The sequence below is a fragment of the Pezoporus flaviventris genome, unplaced genomic scaffold (genome assembly GCF_033815535.1).
Source record: "Pezoporus flaviventris isolate CSIRO_AGI_PZ_B2104156 unplaced genomic scaffold, CSIRO_AGI_Pfla_v1 ptg000145l, whole genome shotgun sequence".
In the NCBI taxonomy this organism is placed as follows: domain Eukaryota; kingdom Metazoa; phylum Chordata; class Aves; order Psittaciformes; family Psittacidae; genus Pezoporus; species Pezoporus flaviventris.
This window is the reverse complement of record NW_026892693.1, coordinates 579,578-590,359: the sequence shown is the minus strand read 5'-3', so window position 1 is coordinate 590,359 and position 10,782 is coordinate 579,578. Positions and strand designations below refer to the sequence as shown.

The 10,782-nt window shown below is 64.3% G+C and overlaps 3 protein-coding genes across 5 annotated transcripts; 2 read left to right on the top strand and 1 right to left on the bottom strand.

Annotated features, from left to right (window-relative positions):
- Positions 1-94: 94 nt before the first annotated feature.
- On the bottom strand, positions 95-5,470 carry LOC133282909 (uncharacterized). Its single transcript, XM_061479268.1, has 7 exons — positions 5,416-5,470; positions 3,617-3,822; positions 3,343-3,551; positions 1,450-1,604; positions 1,106-1,258; positions 204-1,005; positions 95-127 (listed from the first exon to the last, which is right to left on the bottom strand). Exons 1-7 carry the CDS (start codon positions 5,445-5,447, stop codon positions 95-97), a joined length of 1,590 nt encoding a protein of 529 aa, XP_061335252.1. The 5' UTR covers positions 5,448-5,470.
- Positions 5,471-5,530: 60 nt separating this feature from the next.
- Positions 5,531-8,777, top strand: TMEM138 (transmembrane protein 138). Its single transcript, XM_061479211.1, has 5 exons — positions 5,531-5,632; positions 6,827-7,062; positions 7,142-7,313; positions 8,438-8,513; positions 8,613-8,777. Exons 2-5 carry the CDS (start codon positions 6,935-6,937, stop codon positions 8,723-8,725), a joined length of 489 nt encoding a protein of 162 aa, XP_061335195.1. The 5' UTR covers positions 5,531-5,632; positions 6,827-6,934; the 3' UTR covers positions 8,726-8,777.
- A 429-nt stretch (positions 8,778-9,206) lies between these two features.
- On the top strand, positions 9,207-10,631 carry TMEM216 (transmembrane protein 216). Of its 3 annotated transcripts, none has more exons than XM_061479229.1 (5): positions 9,207-9,334; positions 9,445-9,546; positions 9,655-9,747; positions 10,106-10,307; positions 10,398-10,631. In XM_061479229.1, the coding sequence occupies exons 1-5, from the start codon at positions 9,322-9,324 to the stop codon at positions 10,411-10,413; spliced, it is 426 nt and encodes a 141-aa protein (XP_061335213.1). In that variant the 5' UTR covers positions 9,207-9,321; the 3' UTR covers positions 10,414-10,631. The 3 variants fall into 3 exon arrangements, with proteins under 3 accessions (XP_061335213.1, XP_061335214.1, XP_061335212.1); XM_061479228.1 differs by having other exon boundaries at positions 9,271-9,334; positions 9,428-9,546; XM_061479230.1 differs by lacking the exon at positions 9,655-9,747 and having other exon boundaries at positions 9,220-9,334; positions 9,428-9,546.
- The last annotated feature ends 151 nt before the right edge of the window (positions 10,632-10,782 follow it).

Below are 10,782 nucleotides of genomic sequence, written 5' to 3'. Positions count from 1 at the left end.
AGGGGAAGGGGAGCAGGGATCCTGTGCTTCCTCGTCACTGAGGAAGGAAGCTTCTGGGCTGGGCACGAGCTCAGCACCAGGGTAACCACAGGGCTCACATGGCCCCAGGCACGGGGCTTGGAGGACACTCGGGGGGGGGGAAAGGCAGAAAGAAGAAGCAGGGGATGGGGGCCAGCACCGGGATCTGCTCCTCTGGCCCCCACTGCTCCCATCCCGGCTCCTGCGGCCCCACTTTGTCCCCAGGGATGCGGATGCAGGAGCACTGCAGAAGCCAGTGCTTTATTAGGTGGCCAGGAGGGCCCTGTGAGGCTCCTGGGCTGGTCCCACCACCGTGGGGTGGAGGGAGAGGCACCCTGGTGAAGGGCAAGGCACGGGGTGAGGGTCCCCCACATCACCAGCAGGGACATGGGTGCTCCTCCAGCAGCTTCTGCCAGCTCCGGGGGCTGCTTTGAGCTGGTGTGGAGCACAGCAAAATCCAGGCAGGAGATGCCAGCCGCATGGAAGCAGGAGGATGCAGGCAGGAGCATCCCCCTGTGGCTGCCCTCATCCTGCCCCAGGCCACAAAGGAGGCAAAGAGATGTCCTCACAGCAGCAGCATCTCCTGCGGGGCAGCTGAGCGTGTTCCTCCCATGGATTTGGGAGCGTTGGGTGCAGGCTCCTGGGTGAGGACAAGGTGATGGCCACGAGCAGGGCCAGCAGGGAAGAGCTGGGATCCAAATCTCAGTGCTGGGATCCCGGGAATGGCAGGGAGAGACCTCAGCTGCTCCAGCAGAGTAAGCAGGGAAGCGATGGATCCAAAGCTCGGGAAGGGCAGGGATAGACCTCGGCTGCTCCAGCAGTGCAGGCAGGGAAGTGATGGGCTTCCACAGCTCGGGAATGGCAGAGAAGAGACCTCGGTTGCTCCAGCACAGCAGGCAGGGAAGTGATGGGATCCAAAGAGCCCAGGAACGGCAGGGAGAGACCTTGGCTGCTCCATTGGCATCAACGCTCAGCGGCGAGCAGTGGCTGTGGGGAGGACACGGCTGAGCCCCACATCCCTCCCCACACAGGGACAGCTTGGGGGGGAAGCAGGACCCCCAAAGCCACCCCACAGCAGAGCCGGTACCTGACGGGAGTCCGGGCAGTCAGCATCAGGGCGCTTCCAGCTCGGCCGGGCCAGGGCACCCAGCACCAGCACCCCAAAGAGCAGGATGAGGAGCCCCAGGGTGTTGGCAAAGACGGCCTCAGCAGGCAGGAGCTTGTACTGCGCTGTCCCGTTCTTCCTTGGGGGGGAGAAAGGAGCCCAGAGCTGTCCTGGATGTGCCCAACCTCCCCCTCTAAGCCCACACAACCCCTGCAGCAGGGAGCGGAGGGGGCATCACCCCTTTCCCTTTGCCCCCAGGGCTTGGGTTCACTCTGGGCTACTCGGAGCCCAAAGCCTGCTTGCTCCCCACCGCACGCGATGCTCACAGGCTGAAGAAGAGCTTCTCGTTGATGCCCGACACGCAGGAGGCCACGGCCAGCAGCAGGATGGTGGAGCCAAAGAAGACGTGGACGGGCTTGTAGAGCCCCCGGAGCCAGGAGGGAGCCCAGGGCAGCAGGAAGGTGCTGAACCCAGCCAGCCACTGCAGGGAGGGAAGTGAGGATGGGGAGTGCATGGAGCAGGACCAGCACTCACTGAGAGGAGAAGAGCAGGATGGTGCTGAACCCAGCCAGGCACTGTGGGGAGGGAAGTGAGGATGGGGAGTGCATGGAGCAGGACCAGCACTCACTGAGAGGAGAAGAGCAGGATGGTGCTGAACCCAGCCAGGCACTGCGGGGAGGGAAGTGAGGATGGGGAGTGCATGGAGCTGGGATGCAGGGAGCAGGACCAGCACTCACTGAGAGGAGAAGAGCAGGATGGTGCTGAACCCAGCCAGGCACTGCGGGGAGGGAAGTGAGGATGAGGAGTGCATGGAGCAGGACCAGCACTCACTGACAGGAGAGCAGGATGGTGCTGAACCCAGCCAGCCACTGCAGGGAGGGAGGTGAGGATGGGGAGTGCATGGAGCAGGACCAGCACTCACTGACAGGAGAGCAGGATGGTGCTGAACCCAGCCAGGCACTGCAGCGAGGGAAGTGAGGATGAGGAGTGCATGGAGCTGGGATGCAGGGAGCAGGACCAGCACTCACTGAGAGGAGAAGAGCAGGATGGTGCTGAACCCAGCCAGGCACTGCGGGGAGGGAAGTGAGGATGAGGAGTGCATGGAGCAGGACCAGCACTCACTGACAGGAGAGCAGGATGGTGCTGAACCCAGCCAGGCACTGCAGGGAGGGAAGTGAGGATGGGGAGCGCATGGAGCTGGGATGCAGGGAGCAGGACCAGCACTCACTGAGAGGAGAAGAGCAGGATGGTGCTGAACCCAGCCAGGCACTGCAGGGAGGGAAGTGAGGATGGGGAGCGCATGGAGCTGGGATGCAGGGAGCAGGACCAGCACTCACTGACAGGAGAGCAGGATGGTGCTGAACCCAGCCAGGCACTGCGGGGAGGGAAGTGAGGATGGGGAGTGCATGGAGCAGGACCAGCACTCACTGAGAGGAGAAGAGCAGGATGGTGCTGAACCCAGCCAGGCACTGCAGGGAGGGAAGTGAGGATGGGGAGCGCAGGGAGCAGGACCAGCACTCACTGAGAGAAGAGAAGAGCAGGATGGTGCTGAACCCAGCCAGGCACTGTGGGGAGGGAAGTGAGGATGGGGAGTGCATGGAGCAGGACCAGCACTCACTGACAGGAGAGCAGGATGGTGCTGAACCCAGCCAGGCACTGCAGGGAGGGAAGTGAGGATGGGGAGCGCATGGAGCTGGGATGCAGGGAGCAGGACCAGCACTCACTGAGAGGAGAAGAGCAGGATGGTGCTGAACCCAGCCAGGCACTGCGGGGAGGGAAGTGAGGATGGGGAGTGCATGGAGCAGGACCAGCACTCACTGAGAGGAGAAGAGCAGGATGGTGCTGAACCCAGCCAGGCACTGTGGGGAGGGAAGTGAGGATGGGGAGTGCATGGAGCAGGACCAGCACTCACTGAGAGGAGAAGAGCAGGATGGTGCTGAACCCAGCCAGGCACTGTGGGGAGGGAAGTGAGGATGGGGAGTGCATGGAGCTGGGATGCAGGGAGCAGGACCAGCACTCACTGACAGGAGAGCAGGATGGTGCTGAACCCAGCCAGGCACTGTGGGGAGGGAAGTGAGGATGGGGAGTGCATGGAGCTGGGATGCAGGGAGCAGGACCAGCACTCACTGACAGGAGAGCAGGATGGTGGCCATGCCCAGCCAGGCACTGCAGGGAGGGAAGTGAGGATGGGGAGCGCAGGGAGCAGGACCAGCACCCACCTGACAGGAGAAGAGCAGGATGGTGGCCATGCCCAGCCAGCTGTGCAGTGAGTACATGTTGGGGGTGCCGTGCTCGTTGTGGAAGCGGAAGACGGCCACCAAGCCCAGCGCTGCCAAGGCGAGGGCTGCCAGGGCCAGGGAGCTGTGCAGCACCTTCCAGGGCAGCTTGGGACCGCTCCAGGATGCGGGCAGGCGATAAACCAGGGATGCTGCGGGACGAGGAGGTGAGGCAGGCGCCGCGCTGGCTCCGCAGCCCCCTCCGCACCCTGCTTACCTGCCCCATAGAGCACCACCATGGCCGTCACCATGAGCACCGGGTGCCAGTTGAACATCCGGGCGCTGCCGTCCCAGGCGAAGCCCCCCCGCCAGTACTGGCACCAGGAGCTCACAAAGGCCACGCACACGAAGCCCAGGAGGCCCAGGAGGAGGCAGAAAGGCAGGAAGGGCACATCCAGCATCTCCACAATGCGATGGGGGCACCTAGGGAAGAGCAAGGCAACGGCTCAGGTCTGTGCTTGGGGTCCCCCCTCCTGCCCCATCCCAGGGAGGAGCCAGGCTCAAAGGGGAACTGAGGACCACAAGGGGGGGGGGGGTCCAGCCCAGCTGGTGCCTGCACTGGGAGGGATGGCAGGGCCCATGCAGGATGAGGGCAGCCCATTAAGGGTCTCTCCTGTACCCCCCCCACTGTCCTCAGGACCCCATTGATGTGATCCCCTCCCTCTCCACACCCCCAAACCCCTTCCAACTCTCTCCCAACACCCCCACCCCCCCCAAGCTGCACCCTAATGGGGTGAACCCCATCCCCACCATAGGGCTCACCCCAACTGGAAGCAAGGCCCCCAGCATCACCCCTCGCCCCATAGGGTTAAAGGGGGACCCACGGGCAGCACCCATCGTGGTACCTGCGCTATGGACGGCCCCGGCAGGCTCCTGCCCTCAGCCTGTGGGGCTCCAAGCGTGAGGCTGAGCTCATTTGCCTGCGGATTTGCATCTGCCTCCAGCAATGGCTATTTCTGGCCCGGCCCGGGGCGGGGACGGCCCCGTCCTGCCCCACAGCGGCCGCCCCACGAGGGTGGGACACGGCCCCAGAGCCGGGGTTGTGTGGGGGGATCCGGAGCTCGGACACTCATTGCTTGAGGTACTGCAGTGGGCACCGCGGTGCTGAGCTGCCCCATGGCACCCACAGAGCATGGGGGTCGGGGCTGGCCCCATGGAACCCACAGAGTATGAGGATCGGGATTGGCCCCATGGCACCCATAGAGCATGGGGATCGGGCGCTGCCCCATGGCACCCAAAGAGCATGGGGACTGGGCCTGGCCCCATGGCTGCCCCATGGCACCCACAGAGCATGGGGACTGGGCCTGGCCCCATGGCTGCCCCATGGCACCCACAGAGCATGGGGACTGGGCCTGGCCCCATGGCTGCCCCATGGCACCCACAGAGCATGGGGATCGGGCCTGGCCCCATGGCACCCACAGAGCGTGGGGATCGGGATTGGCCCCATGGCACCCATAGAGCATGGGGATCGGGCACTGCCCCATGGCACCCAAAGAGCATGGGGACTGGGCCTGGCCCCGGCCCCATGGCTGCCCCATGGCACCCACAGAGCATGGGGATTGGGCGCTGCCCCATGGCACCCAAAGAGCATGGGGACTGGGCCTGGCCCCATGGCTGCCCCATGGCACCCACAGAGCATGGGGACTGGGCCTGGCCCCATGGCTGCCCCATGGCACCCACAGAGCATGGGGATCGGGCCTGGCCCCATGGCACCCATAGAGCATGGAGATCGGGCCTGGCCCCATGGCACCCACAGAGCGTGGGGATCGGGCCTGGCCTCATGGCTGCCCCATGGCACCCACAGAGCATGGGGATCGGGATTGGCCCCATGGCACCCACAGAGCATGGGGATCGGGATTGGCCCCATGGCACCCACAGAGCATGGGGATCAGGCCTGGCCCCATGGCTGCCCCATGGCACCCCCAGAGCATGGGGCTCAGCGCCGGCCCCATGGCTCCTATCACACCGGGCACACAGGGCCCTGCCCCACGGCTCCCCCCGGTACCGGGGCCGTACCTCGCCCCCTCGGCCCCTCCGGCCGCCTCCATCGTGGCCGGCGCCGCTCGCCCCGGTGGTGGCGCCGAGCCCAAGCCTCCAATGCCCCCGGTGATCAGCGAGAGCGGCGGCCAGAGCGGCCCCAGCGCGGCCCCAGCGCGGCCCTTCTAGCCACGCACTTCCGCCTCCCTCTCGGTGGCCGCGCCGTTGCCGTGGAGACGGAAGATGGCGGCTGCAGGTCAGCGCCGGGCCGCGGTGCGATGCGGGGACATAGAGGGGGTATGAGGGGACAGGAAGGGACAAGGGGGGAACACAGCGGCACCCACAGCCCCGGCACTACCGGTGTCTGCGCTCCGTTGAGCGGGGAGCCCGCTCTCGGTGGAGAACGGGGGGTTCGGGGGGTGTCCGGTGGGGCTGAGGCCTCCTTAGGACCTGGTAAAGGAGGTCCGCCGGGTGGGGGGGGGGGTGAGGGGAGAAGAGGGGGGCACATCGGTGTTGGGGCTGTGTAAAGGGGTGGTTGTCCCCTTCCCCCCCCCCCATCCCAGCCCTATGGGTGCCAGGACAAGGGGCGCTGCACCCCACATTGCCCCCAGCGCCCCCGTTACCTGCCCGTGCTCCACGTCCCTCCTTTGTCAGCGGTGCGCAGGGAGGGTTGGGCCCCGTGCGGCCTCGGAGCCGCCCCAGGGCTGGGTGCGGGTTCCAGGAGGCACCGCTTGTCCAAGCCTGTCCCCACAGCGTGGCCTGCTCAGCGCTGGCCCCGGGGGCCTGAACCCCGGCATGGGTCTGCTCCCTGGGACTCACCCATGGGCCTTGGGGCTGGAAGGGCCGGGGGGGAATGGGACTGGGGAGGCTGCACCTCGAATCCTGTGCTCAGCTCCGGGCCCCTCACTGCAAGAGAGACCTTGAGGTGCTGGAATGGGGACAGAGAAGGGCAACGGAGCTGGTGCAGGGCCTGGAGCCCAAGTGTGATGGGGAAGGGCTGAGGGACCTGGGGGGTTCAGTGTGGAGAAGAGAAGGCTCAGGGGGGACCTGATGGCTGCCTCCAAGTGCCTGAGAGGAGGATGGAGCCAGGAGGGGCTGGGCTCTGCTCCCAAGGAACAAGGGATGGGACAAGAGGAAACGGCCTCAAGCTGCCCCAGGGCAGGTTTAGATGGAGCTGCGGAACAATTCCTGCCCCAGAGGGTGCTCAGGCATTGGAACAGGCTGCCCAGGGCACCGGCCCTGCAAGTGCTCCCAGACCCTATAGACAAGGCCCTCAGTGCCATGGGTTATGGTGGCCTTGGCAGGGCTGGGGCTGCTGATCTTTAAGGCCTTTTCCAGCCTGGTTGATTGTAGGGGTGAATCTGAACCTGCTGCATGGGGAGAAAGGAGGGGGGACACAGCCCAGGGCTTCATCCCATGCTGCCAAATCAAACCTCTGCTCCCCCTCCAGGTCCTGGCAATGGAAACGAGCAACACTGAACCCCTCAGCTCCACGCCATGAGCTGCCTTTGCCTCTGGGGACGCTGGAGCTGAGAGCCCCAACACCAAGGGAAGGAAGATGCTCCAGACCAGCAACTACACCCTGGTGCTGTTCCTGCAGTTCCTGCTCCTCTTCTACGACCTCTTTGTCAACTCCTTCTCGGAGCTGCTCCGCACGGCTCCTGCTGTCCAGCTCGTCCTGTTCATGTGAGTGCCCCCAGGGGGCTGTGACCACCATGGTGGGAGAGGAAGGGTGGGATCTCACCCCGTTTCTCTCCTCCTGCAGCATCCAGGACATTGCTATTCTCTTCAACGTCATCATCATCTTCCTCATGTTCTTCAACACCTTCGTCTTCCAGGCTGGGCTGGTCAATCTCCTCTTCCACAAGTTCAAGGGCACCATCCTGCTGTCTGCAGCCTACCTGGGGCTCAGCATCTCCTTCCACGTGTGGGTTATGGTAGGTTGGGGCCGCTGATTCCTCCTGAGGGTGGCCAGCACAACCCTTTGCTCCCTCCTTCAGCCCCTCTTCCATGAGAGGAAGACCATCGTCCACCCAGCAGGGACAGTTTGGTGGCCCCCCATTGGCATCAGGCTGGAAGGAAGGAGCTGCCCCATCCCAACCCCTTTCCTAAAGGCTGGAAAATCCTCTTTCCCCCAGGGAAAGCAGCTCCAGCTCCGTGCTGGCACGGGATAATCCCTGCTGAGGGCTGGGACAGCAGCTCCTGCTTTACCTGGGATTAATCCCCAGCAAACACCAGCGCTCAGAGCCTGGGCACAGCCACGTCACTGCTGGCACTGGACAGCCCTGAGGGCTCTCAGGGGGTCCTGGCTCTGTTGAGGCAGCATCTTCACCTTTTCGTCCCCAATAAACTCCCTCTTATCCCCATCCCCTGAAGAAGCAGCCCCACACCCTGCCCAGCCCCTGGGCATCCTCCTCCATGGGGTCTCATCCCCCTCCATCCTCAGGGTGAGGGTCTCTCCTCACCCCATTCCCCTGGGGGCCGGAGCGGTTATGTTGGTGCTGCCCACACCCCCCAGGCAGGGGATTGACAGGGGATTTGCAGGGATCTGAAGCAGGAATAGGTCCTGGCTTGTTGGCTAAATCCCCTGAGCTGCTTAACCTTTGGGGTGGGAGTGCCCCCAAAGTGATGGAGCTGCTGCGAGGGCTGGAGCAGCTCTGCTCTGGAGCCAGGCTGAGAGAGCTGGGCTGGGGCAGCCTGGACAAGAGAAGGCTCCTGAAGGGGAGACCTGAGAGCAGCTCCAGTGCCTGAAGGGGCTGCAGGAAACCTGGAGAGGGGCTTGGGACAAGGGATGTAGGGACAGGACAAGGGGAATGGCTTGAACCTGCCCGAGGGGAGACTGAGATGAGCTCTTAGGCAGAAGCTCTTCCCTGGGAGGGTGCTGAGGCGCTGGCACAGGGTGCCCAGAGAAGCTGTGGCTGCCCCATCCCTGGCAGTGCTCAAGGCCACAGGGACTTGGAGCAAGCTGCTCCGGTGGAAGGGGTTGGGGTTGGAGCTGGATGAACTTTAAGCTCCCTTCATCCCAACCCATCCCATGCCTCTGACTCCTGTCTGTGCTCAGAACCTGCGCTGGCGCGACTCCAGCCGCTTCGTGTGGACCGAAGGCCTGCAGACCCTCTTCGTGTTCCAGCGCCTGGGTAAGGGCTGGGGCTCACAGGAGCCCTGCTGGGGCCCTGCTGCTTTTGGGGTGCCCCTGGGGCTGCCCACCTTCACATCCCTCTCCCTCCCTCCCGCAGCGGCCGTGCTCTACTGCTACTTCTACAAGAGGACCGCGGTGCACCTGGGGGACCCCCTCTTCTACCAGGACTCCCTGTGGCTGCGCAAGGAGTTTGAGCAGTTCCGTGGCTGACGGTTCCCCTCCAGCTCTTCATCACCTCCTGGCCCCCACTGCGGACAGCTCCACCTCAGCCTCTTCTTCCTCACTGCTACCAGCACCTCAGGTGGATGCTAGGAGCCAGCGGGAGGCTCATCTCCATCCCACTGTGCGTCAGGATGGAGCCGCATCCCTCGGTTTGGGACTCCAGTGCTTTTGTAACCAGTAAAGAAATAAATGAGCTGTGTTTTCCAACGCTGACCCCCCCCCCACCCCCCGGGCTCTTCAGGGGGGTTGGAACTAGATGATCTTAAGGTCCTTTCCAACCCTAATTATTCCATGATTCCCTCCCATTCACTCTCTGCACCCCAACATCCTTCCCCCAGCTCCTCGCTGCGTTTCCAGCCCGCTCACGGGGCAGTGCCCACGGTGCAGCGGAGAGAACCGCGGCTCAACCCGTGTGTGTGTGTTTGGGGGGGAACACCGGGCTCCCCCCCCGCCCCATACCTTTCACCGTGCCCCATTGCCGGCTGCGGGTCTCGAACCCGTGTCCTCCCGGCTCAGTCCTCCGGGACCATAGAGAGGGCGGAAGGAGCGGGCGAGGCCGGCGGCGGTTCCCATGGAGACGGAAGATGGCGCCCAGGAGTGAGTGAGGGACCGCGGCCGGCGGCGATGGCGGGGAGGGGGGGCCGGGAGGGACCGGGGCTCGGTGCCTCCCCCCCCGGAGCCCGCCCACAGCCGCGTTGTCCCCGCAGGCCGCCAGCGCTCCTCGGCCCCGCTGCAGGTCCTGCTCTTCCTCAACGGCTGGTACAGCGCGACCTACTTCCTGCTGGAGGCCTTCATCTTCGTGTACAAGGGTGAGCACCCCTCCCCATCACCCCCGGTACCCCTTGAGCGCACCGCGGGTACCGGGTACCGGCCCCTGCGGGGGGTGAGCTCTGAGGCAGCCGTGGCTGTGCCCGCAGTGCTGCTGCTGCCCTATCCCTTCACCAACCTGGCGCTGGACGTGGTGCTGCTCTTCCTCTACCTCGGCACTGAGGCGACGCGCATCTTCTTCGGTGAGTGCTTAGGGCAAGGGCCTGGAGGGAGAGGACAAAGGGAATGGCTTGAACCTGCCCGAGGGGAGACTGAGCTGAGCTCTGAGGCAGAAGCTCTTCCCTGGGAGGGTGCTGAGGCGCTGGCACAGGGTGCCCAGAGAAGCTGTGGCTGCCCCATCCCTGGCAGTGCTCAAGGCCACAGGGGCTTGGAGCACCCTGCTCCAGTGGAAGGGGTTGGGGTTGGAGCTGGATGAGCTTTAAGCTCCCTTCATCCCAACCCATCCCATGCGTCTAAGTCCTGGTGACACCAAGCTCCAGGAACCGATGGGACCCACAAGCACCCCCCCCCCCCCCATCCCACTTCCCATCCCCACCCCAGGCTCCAAGGGCAACCTGTGCCAGCGGAAGGTTCCCCTCTGCATCAGCCTGGCACTGACGGTGCCGGCAGCTGTGATGGCCACCTATTACCTGCTGCTGCAGACCTATGCCCTGCGCCTGGAAGCCATCCTCAACGCCATCCTCCTCCTCTTCTATGCCCTGGAGCTGCTGCTGGCTGTCCTGGCGCTCCTCTCCTTCTCCAGGTATCTTTCCCAGGCCGTTCCCTATGGAATGCCGGACTTCCAAGCTGCTTTGGCACTCCTCCATCCCTCTTTCTTCCCCTTCTCTTACAGCGCGGATTCATACTGAGGCCCTGTGCCACGCCAAAGGACCAGGTACAGGAGGCACTGGGTGCTCAGCACCCCCCCGGTTGGGTGTCTCCCCATCGGCCAGGAGTGACCTGCGAGGCAGCCCCCTCCCTGCTGCCCCCCAGGACGTGCACGGCAGCTCCAGGTACAGAGAATTCCTATTTTTTTTTGCTACCTTCTCACAAGAATTCCCTCTTTTCCAATAAATATTTATTTTTACCTGGTGCCTGAGCACTTGGGGTTCCCCCCCCCCCCAACCCCGGGCACCCCCCACTGCTGCTTTGAGGGGCAGAAAAGCCCCTCAGCAGTGGCCCATCAGTCCCCAACCACCCCTAAACCACTCCAACCCCCTCTTTATCACTTCCAACAC

Coding starts and splice junctions, on each gene's coding strand:
- LOC133282909 (XM_061479268.1), bottom strand. CDS start 5,447: ATGGAGGCGGCCGGAGGGGCCGAGGGGGCGAG. Junction 3,552..3,616: donor GGTGGTGCTCTATGGGGCAG/GTAAGCAGGGTG, acceptor CTCGTCCCGCAG/CATCCCTGGTTTATCGCCTG. Junction 1,259..1,449: donor GAGAAGCTCTTCTTCAGCCT/GTGAGCATCGCG, acceptor CCCCCAAGGAAG/AACGGGACAGCGCAGTACAA.
- TMEM138 (XM_061479211.1), top strand. CDS start 6,935: ATGCTCCAGACCAGCAACTACACCCTGGTGCTGTTCCTGCAGTTCCTG. Junction 7,063..7,141: donor GTCCAGCTCGTCCTGTTCAT/GTGAGTGCCCCC, acceptor CTCCTCCTGCAG/CATCCAGGACATTGCTATTC. Junction 8,514..8,612: donor CTTCGTGTTCCAGCGCCTGG/GTAAGGGCTGGG, acceptor TCCCTCCCGCAG/CGGCCGTGCTCTACTGCTAC.
- TMEM216 (XM_061479228.1), top strand. CDS start 9,309: ATGGAGACGGAAGATGGCGCCCAGGA. Junction 9,547..9,654: donor CTTCATCTTCGTGTACAAGG/GTGAGCACCCCT, acceptor CTGTGCCCGCAG/TGCTGCTGCTGCCCTATCCC. Junction 9,748..10,105: donor GGCGACGCGCATCTTCTTCG/GTGAGTGCTTAG, acceptor TCCCCACCCCAG/GCTCCAAGGGCAACCTGTGC.